Below are 9568 nucleotides of genomic sequence, written 5' to 3'. Positions count from 1 at the left end.
TTATGGTAGCATAATGTGGTGAGGGCGGTGGGCCAGGGAGAGAAGTAACCCTTACTCTCGGAGTAGGTGAACAGCGTTCATTCTTCTGCTAAATCAAAATAAAAATCATAACAATTCCTGTCTGAGTTCCTCTAAGATTCTCAAAAGAAAAACAAAAGTCTTCAGTTACCTCTTCTGCTTAACGGTGAACTTGTATAATGTTGTAGAACTTGAGACTGAAATTACTGCTTTGCAAAAAAAATTGTTGATCTTTTCTTTCTAGATTAGATGATATATGGTTTGGTTTTGTGACCTTTGTCCTAATCTTGATGTATGTCCCAAGGGTAAATTAAGGCTTTAGATCCAGCAGTCAGCGCTAGTTTATGCTTTCTTCATTTGGTGGGGGTATGGAGGAAGGGGAGAGAAGTGGAACAGTCTTCTCCCCTTCATACCATTTAGAGACAATAATACACCTTAATCAGAAAATTGGGGGGAGTGGAGGAAGGAAATTACTTTTGACCTTAGAGTCAATCCTCTTTCTAGGGCGAAAAATAGTAAAGCATATAGCAAATGCATTAGTCAACCAAATTTAAGGTACAAATCTGGTCGTTCTTTTATTTATTTACGTATTTGTAAACATGAGGCCAGTGTTCAGTACACTTGAATTCCTGGCTGTATTGCATTGCTGCTGAAATGTTTATACAACTTGCACTTATAATCTTGGTTATAAATTTTACTGAATTGTGTTGTCCAAATGGAACATAAAAATAAAATGCAAGCCATCATGGATAAATTACCATCACGACTAAAGCAGATCTGAAAAGGTTGTTTGTTTAGGTTTTTTTAAGAAGCAGAAAACTTCTAAAATTAAGAGGTAGCTGTGTTGTATGGTAAATCGAATGCATTAGCACTAGATTTAAGAAAGTTGTTGGCTCACCTCCATTTTTATTTGAGCTCATCACAAGGTTGATTATTGGTGAGGAAGAAAAAGAGAAGAAAAAGCTGGACCTCACAGGGTTATTTCTTTTTGTCTGCAATAAGCATATCCCCCAAAGCAGGACTGAAGCTTGTTTCTCATTCCTCCTGTTTAAATTAAACCAACTTTCCAGTAACCTGTTATAAAAATGCAAACAATGTAAGGAGAGGAAAAAATTGGTACCGTGTTTAATGCCGCTTTTTTTTAAAATTTTATTTTTTTTAACTTCATGCAGGCACACATCTATTCTTTGGGTGCAACGTTGAAAGCAGCAATAGAATATATAGTAGAACCTGAGACAGAATCAGAATTTGGGCAAGATCTGCATGCTCTGCTGGAACAAATGCAAGAAGAGAATCCTGAAAATAGGCCAGATATTGAGGTAAAACAGCCCTACACAATTTTCTGTTTAAAAAAAAGTGACAAAAATATTTCTGTATATGTGCTCATTAATAGAGAGATGGTCTTTATATGTAATATACTCAGATTTTGCAAGAAAGCTGAGGTTTTCCCAGACTCAGCAGAAATTCTTCTTTCTTCCTACTCTAATGCAGATACAACCTGAAAAACAAATGTAAATGTTTTACAGTGATTCCAATTTTTAAGAAGGTTGGGTGAATACATTTGTGAATCTAAATTTTCTCATTAACTGTTCCTTCCCATTTAATATTTAGTTTACAGAGAGAGGGAGAGTTCTTAGAAGTAAGAGCATAGGCATTATGCTGTGAAATTTGTATGGTGTCTCAAATGATGTTTGGATTGCATTGAAGAAGGGGATGGAGGGAGCCATGTCTCAGGAAACCTCTGTTTCTTGGCATGTTCAAAGCAGTGTTGCTCAAAGCATTACTACTATATATTTACAGAAAAAGTAGTTAGAAGTTTAGTAGTATTTGATTAGATATCTTAATTGGGTTTGTATTTTATTCCGGTTAGCCTCTTACTTTACCTTTCATTTTTAGAACGAATTTGAAGATATGTAGGATTTTTCAAGATAATGTTTTCAAATAATTTGTATTCTAAATGTTGGTTACCTCATACAGCATTATTTGACATTGATGTGTCAAAGTTTAGCTTTAATGCCTTGTTTTTGCAGACTTTCAGACTGTAGCCAGAGAATAGCAGTTATCCAAATGCGACCTTTCTTGGATTCAGTTCTTCTACTTCAGAATAGTGCTATCTACTTTTCTGTTTTGTTTTGTTTTTTCTGGAACTGATAGTGTATGTTCTAAATGGTATAGCACCTATAATCAATACTTTGCAGACAGGGTGCTACAACAGATGAATTAATAGATTCATTTTTATAAAGCAAATAATATTAGCTCCCTGGTTGAGGACTGCCCAAGCAGGAGACCATTCCTGACGTAAAGCCTACTTCATCAACTCCTGTATTTCTATTCATTTACTTCTGAGCATAGTCAGGAAGGGGACTGTATAGCACTGCCTGTCATCTCCAGTTGGTCTATAGTCCCTGAAAGGTATTGCTGACTACTTACATCAGCCCCAAAATAGAGTGGGTCAAGGCTGGTCTAGGGTAATATATGAAGGTCACTTTGTGACTTGTTCTCTTTTGCTTTCCTTTTCCACTGGGCTCTTTCTTGGGTGGAAAGGAGTGGGGGGACCTATTTGGAGAGAAAACCCATAGACTTTTCTAGGCTTTTCACTAGGCTTCAGCACAGCTGGATATCTGTCTCACTTTTTTCTGTCCTTCTTCATTGTGATATGTGAACCAACAGAGCCATTTTCTTCCTTCCATTCACAACAGCAGTAGAGCAGTTGAGCAGGTTAATGGGGAAGTAAGAGCAGCTCCTCAGAGCTGTATGAGGTCTCTTCAGTGTTTATCTAAGAACAGTTACTGAGGAAACAGTGGGATGCATTTGGAGAGGCAGCTCTCTTCTACTTCCTGCCCATGGTGACAGGTTTTTAAATGTGTGAATGTCTGTAGTTAATTGTGTGTGAGACCAGTGATAATGCCATCAAATGATGTTCAGGCTACATGTTAGAGATGTGTAATACTGTTTCTTCTTGTGATCTGATAATGATTGCTTTCTCTAATTGGGAATAGTGCTTTCTAGATATCTGTATTTTGCAGGTTTTTTAATATTCAGAATTTACTTTTAATGTAACTTCAGTAACAAAAACATTCATCATCCTATGTCAGTCAATTCAAGGGAATCACTGGCTGTTGAAAAAATACACACTCTAGCTTTTTACATTTTCAGTATGTTGTTCATAAAGGATAACATCTAAGATTATTGATTTTTATCAGTTGTTCTTAGTTTTCTAACTGTAGGCTAGAACTCTAACTGTATTAAATAATTTCATGATAGCCCATGGTAAAAATAAGAAATTAATTAATCCACATAATAGAAACACACAGTATAATGAACAGTGCAATAAAGACCTCCAGTGTAGCATCCTATAAATTCAGATGTACTGTGTGAGTTAACATGATTCATTTTAGTCAAAATTCACAGATCTATTCATTAATAAATAAATATTTAACACTAATTTTCTCTAGAGCATTTTGTCATTATGTGAAGAAAAACTGAAGATTGCTTCATCAAGTAATATTTGTCGAAGCCTGTCTGCTGTTGGAAGAAGGGTTCTTTCAATTGAATCATTTGGTGCTTCTCAAGGTAACCTTAAAATGTATTTAACCTAGAATTTTAGATTGCCTGACATACCTAATGATTTTTAAAATACTCTGTGTACTTTCCTGTTATAGATTCCTTTCCACATATCAAAAAGTCATTATTAAATATTTGTGGATTGGGGGTGGGGAGTAGGGGACATATGACTCTTAGTGAACATCATTATTATATTTAGAGTGTCCTTTATGATTAAAAGTGATTTGTCCAGAAATAATTAATTTGTAACATACTGAAGGTACGTAACAGCAGTGGCACAAAAAACAATATTAAGATCTAATAGGAAGGATTAGAAGGTTTAAATACACATTTAATATAAGCATCTGTTTTTTGCATCTAGATGTCTGTGATAACATGTGGAAGGGAAGAATGTGTCAGAGAAGTTTGGGATCTAAATTATATTCAAATGAGAAAAACAACATAGCAGGTGACTCATCTGCAGTGGAAGATGTGACAGCTACCTGTCATAAGGACTCTTCTGTAGTTACTATGGTGACTGGCAGAGAAAGTGGTTTAAAGGAAATGCAAATTGATCTGGATAATGAGAAAACTCAACACTCTCAACTTGCAACTGAAGCTACAAAGAGCAAAGAAGAGGACAAACATGCAGTGTATACTGATAGTTTTGCTAGTGTTGCTTTGGACATAAAATCATGTGTTACTGACCTGGAGAGAGATGGCATTTTTAAGAAAGGTTCTCTGAGAAAAATTAAAACCTTTCCAAAGCTACCACTTGAACCTGCAGATACAAATAACTTTTTTACTTCTGTAACCAACAGTGGACCACTAGCTAGGAAAAATCACTTGCTAACACAAGAGTCACTACCTCTAGAAAATAATAATGAGGTTGCTTTTTCAAAGGGAAATCTTAATTCATTTGCTATTAGTAGTCCACCAAAAATAGAACCAAAGAATCACCAGGTTAATGATCTTCATTTAGAAGCTCCATGTGTATGCACACAGGTGTCTGGCATGAATCTAGAAGAACATATGTCACTTATTAACGGTAAAAAGATAGGTTTTGCTTCATCTGATCACAAAGAAGACTGTTCTGATGCTACCTCTGAAATGCCAAATACAGCCGGCATGCTAAAAGGCCCAAATCAATCAGTTGCTGGAGCAAAAATGCTAGACAATTACATGGCGTTGGAAGACTCTTCTGAAACTTTTCAAGGGTCAAATGAAAATTCTTTACCACATTTTAACAAGATGACGTCAGTGTTAACGACAAAACCCAGTGGGAACAGATATGGATCAAACCTAATTAGGTCTCCAGAATTAAGCAACGATGCGATGAGCGCAAACAATAATGAAGATAATCTTTGTGGAGGCAGAGGGTCAGAAATCAAAAGTAATGAGCAGGTAGTAAAAATAAAGTCTTCATTATATAGTTGCTGTAGTCACTTATGTGGAGATGAAATGACTTAAATACTGTGTGATTGTTTCCCCCCTCACCCCCTTTAGCATCCTGGCAAATCAAATTTTGCTAGTCTGCACAATTTAAGAGTTAATATTGGAAACATGGTGATCCCTTTTTCCTCTTTAAAAGTAAAGTGGTACAGTGAAATTTATGCTATTGCAAAAGCAACTTTAATTTTACTTCTTTTTTTTACAGATGGAGTATTCAGAGTAGTGTGTTAGAGCAGCATACTTAATAGTCGATTACATTTGTAAGAGACCATTACCAAAGCATATGTAGATTTTTAACTCTCTACATTACTGTCAGTGCATAAAGTTCACTACCTTCCAGTGGGCCTCCCAGGTGCTTATGAAAATTGCAGAGTTCCTGACTGTAAACCTGACCTCACTGAAATCAATGGCAATATCCCATCTGCTTCGGGAGGTGAAAATACTCCACTTTTTTTTTTATCTACACGTGCATTTAAGTTTTTGAAAATTGTACATATGCTGTATCTGTTCTGTGTTCTTAAATTACCGCCTCTGTGTTTGTTATGTATATTTCATGAAAGAATTCAAATGCGTGCACAATATGATGGATATGTTGTCTCAAGCATTTCATCTTTATAAATAGCCAAATAAGAAGAGGCAGAGCTGGTATTAGTCTACTAGAATTTGTTGATAGATAGTGTAGTATGGTCTCGTCTCTGCTCAAATTACATATTTTCAGGGTGGACAAGTTTGGTCTCTGACTAGATGGTTTTCTTTTGTGCCACACTCAGAGATGTGAACAATCCATGTGATAGGAGAGCTGCTGCTAAAAATGCAGGATAGCTGATGCTTCTCCAGCCTTGCTGTGACTTGATAAAAATGAGCAGCACAAACTTACACACTTCATTTCCAGAAATTATGCTTAGGGGAAGATGTTGGGGTTTTTTCCTTACTTGTCAACTAATAACTCAGCCTTGTTCTCCTTGCCGAATAGCCAGTCTTCCAACCATCCATGCAGTGGCATCTAGGGTTATTTTCAGTCTGCAGCCATCCCTCTTTTCACCTTGCCCAAACACCTCTACTGGAGTAGTAACCTAGGACTGTCAAGTGTGTAAAGATCCTTTGATTCATCACAGCTAAAAAAATTAATGCAGCATCAAAAATTCTGTTCTAACTGCTTTTTTCCCTTTCCTGTCTCTTCTTCCTTTAGTAATGTGCACTTATTAAATTCATAGTGCAGAAGGATAGTAAATATGGATAAGTACCACATGGCATGGTTTTGCTCTCTGAGGGAGTTACTCATTGTATGCGTATTGAGTCCTTTATTTGGTTTTTAAATCCTGCAGGTTCATTCTTCAGACTCTGGGAGAAGGTCCATTATTGCAGACACATTTTTTTTTTCTTCTCTATGCAACCTTACATATTCAGAAGAGTGTGAAAAGTAATAATCAGGTTTATAATCATTCCAAAGTCGTCTGCTTTTACTATGTCATTTGTTACTCTAGATTTACATGAACCTGCTTCATTTGGTAGATGTGCTTGTATTTCTAACAAGATCATAGCAATTTCAGTCACTGACTTCTTGTGAGAAAGCTTGTTAGTATACAGAAATCTATATATGTCTTAGTATTCAAGCAACAGAAACAACTGTCTTTCATATTATGGGCAAATCTCTCTTTTTTTCTGAATGGAGGGGTGGTTTTTTATGCTAAACTGTGCAAACCTAGGAATTAATTTTCCTGTTATTTGTCATGAAGAGGATGGCTAAGGCCATCAGACCACTATAAAAACCACTGCAGCTGGTTTGTTGTTTTGTTTTGCTTTTTTTTTCATTCCAAGAAATAAAGGTACCACACTTAAGTCACTTGCCTTGAGGTGGAAATGGGCTTACTTAAGCCTCTGTGTTAACTAGAGAGGTGTGGTGAATAAGCCGCCATTACTTAAGAATAAATTGAGTTTATTGATAGGGATTCTTTAAGGAGGAAAAATCTGTTCAAATAAAACCAATATTCTGTCCTTACTGGATTATCAGGACAATGGTTTAAGTCTGGGTAGGTGAAGATACTTTCAAGAAAATAATCTTCCTCAGAATTGTAGTTTCCCAAAATTCTTACACTATTTAAACGCTATAATGGAAGTCCTGTTCGCTTTTCCTGCAAGAGCACTTGAGATTGGCTCACAGAGAAGTAAACCAAAATATGTTTTCAGGCTATTCTGCCATTCTTCTAAAATCCTCTTTTTCTTCAAATATTTCATCATCAGTTTAAATAAAGTGTTCTTTCAGCCTGAACAGAATTTCATTCTTCCAACTTAGTAGGCTCTTAGTAGACTAAATGAGGTTATCCTGCTCCCACTGAATTCAGGACAATCAGAGTGAATTAGAAAAGGTAACTATTATTCCAGTTACCCTAATAAGCAGTGTTGTAATACGTATGATCTGAAATGAAGACAGCAGGGTGGTTATTGTTTATGAAACCAAGAGTTTTATAGCAGTGTTTCAGTGGAAGAAAAGTTTGATAGACTCACGCTCTATTTTCTTTTTTAAGCGTCCCAGCAAATGTTGAGGTTCTGCTACATAAAAATACTATGCTCTTTAGAGCTTGTTAAAATCCTGAGTTGGTCTTAAAAACCAACCAAACAAAAAAAACCCACCACAAAACCCCCCACCAAACAAAAAACTGATTATTTAACTGCTATAGGGAGGAAAAAAAGCATTTAAATATATCAACATCTGTGAGCAACACCTAAGTTTCTGAAATGGCTGGCTGTTCCCTGAAATGCTGAGCTTCTAGCCTGGTAATCTTTGTTTGTTTTTTCTCATTCTTTTTAGTGTTTTCAGCTTCTTTTTCCTCCTCTGGAAAACAGATTTTTATTCCTGAGGCTTCTGAAACAACAGTTTCTGCCTCTGTCTTACCTCCTGACAGTTGCAAAAATAAAGCCATACTATGAAAAAGTTACAACTGATGTCTCTGTACAAGTGCCAGAATTTTACCAAATACCTAAAAATGTTTGATTTTTTTCTTTTTTTAAGAAGCTACAAGTTGAGTCCGAGAGTTTGTTCATTTACTGAAAAGGCACAAAAAGTGTGAAGCCCCAACTAATGTGATTTATATCTTCTGGGTTAAATGGAAAACACCTCAGAAGATTTGCAGCGCTGCTCGTTCACTAGTTTTCTGTGACAGATAAGCATGACTGCAGCAAACAGAGCTTTTAGAATAGTATCTCTAGCATCTCTTTAAATATTTCTTGTTCTTTAGAGAAAGTGCAATACCAGTCCCATCCGGTTGAAGATCAACCTTGTCTACTCTGGAGAACAGACAATTTTTCTTACCTGTCAATAATACTTCTCCAGTGGACAATATTTTTCTAATACCCCACCACTGCTTCTTAATGTTGTGTGCTTTACTGCTAGTAAGCGTTACTAAAAATACTTGCTTGCTTTTGTCTGGCTACTGCAATGTATCTTGTGAGGGTTTTCCTAGTAATTTTTATAGTTTTGCATGCCATAAATAAATATTTTTCACTTCAAGTTTGAGTGGGGATCTTTTATTTCTCTAACCAATTTCATTCCAATCAGGTGTGTCTCATCTCTAATGCTTTTTAATGTTTCTCTGTGATTCAAATGCTATGGCCTTTTCATGGGAAGGGTTAATGGGAACCTGGCGTATGCACATTTGTTTCCTGTTGGTCATTCATACCCGGTCAAGCATGAGAGAAGTGAAAAGACATGTAGCTAGACAATGACACTTGAACACTGGGGGAATAACACTTGAAGGAAAGGAAAGTTGTCTATTCCCAGAATAGCACTTACTAAGAAAAGAATAATGAAAATCTTGCTTGCTTTGGCTGTTTAAAATATGCCAGCGTTATGTTCATAAAATACAGTACGTTGGCATAGTCTGAATGCTTTGAAAAGTTTTGGGTTTACAATTCTGGTACCAACAATGAAATAAAAGATCTGTTAAATGATCTTTGCAGCACTCAAGAAAAAACATAGCATTTTAAACCTCACTTGTTGAAAAAGTTATTTTTTTGGCATCCAACAAAATGTCACTGGTAGGTAGCTACAGGCAATAATCAGTCATGTGGCTTTTTCATATTTTCTGTCAAAACTTCTGTGCTGTGAAAAGCATTTTCTTATTTTAAAAACTGGGTCATATAATTTATGTTATGAAAAGGTCTATTTTAGAACATGAAGAAAAAATTTCAGGAAGAGGCACTGGATTATGATTTTTGTTTGCTCTTTGGTACAATTTCACTGGTGATAACACTTATTAATGTTTTATATCTATATTAAAATAATGCTTTAAATGAAGTGGACTTGAGGCCTTATGGATCCTGAGCAGTTGCCTTGAGCTTGCTTTGCTAAAATGTCTGGATAGATAGTTAAGAAACCACGTGTGCTACAGGCAGTTTGATGAAAAATTTTAATCATATGTTTTCTTGCACTTCAGATTATTTTTTTCTTGGTGGCTGAGTGGGGTTTTTTTGAAGTAGTAGGAAATCTTAATAACTATGAATCAGACTTGCATGTTTAAAAACAGAACAACGAAACCTGACCCAAATGCCTAAATAA

The 9568-nt window shown here is 35.8% G+C and overlaps 1 protein-coding gene across 1 annotated transcript in view; it reads left to right on the top strand.

Moving 5' to 3' along the window:
• KNDC1 (kinase non-catalytic C-lobe domain containing 1) overlaps nucleotides 1–9568 on the top strand; it is a 109470-nt gene that overhangs the window by 68439 nt on the left and 31463 nt on the right. The window contains exons 7-9 of the mRNA XM_035897422.1: nucleotides 1191–1337; nucleotides 3474–3591; nucleotides 3944–4965. Coding sequence (XP_035753315.1) covers nucleotides 1191–1337; nucleotides 3474–3591; nucleotides 3944–4965 — 1287 coding nt within the window. The remainder of the gene's footprint in view (nucleotides 1–1190; nucleotides 1338–3473; nucleotides 3592–3943; nucleotides 4966–9568) is intronic.

This window comes from Egretta garzetta, unplaced genomic scaffold (assembly GCF_000687185.1).
Source record: "Egretta garzetta isolate BGI_Z169 unplaced genomic scaffold, ASM68718v1 scaffold56, whole genome shotgun sequence".
Lineage (NCBI taxonomy): Eukaryota > Metazoa > Chordata > Aves > Pelecaniformes > Ardeidae > Egretta > Egretta garzetta.
Note: the sequence above shows the minus strand (reverse complement) of the source record. Positions and strands in the feature narration are given on the sequence as shown.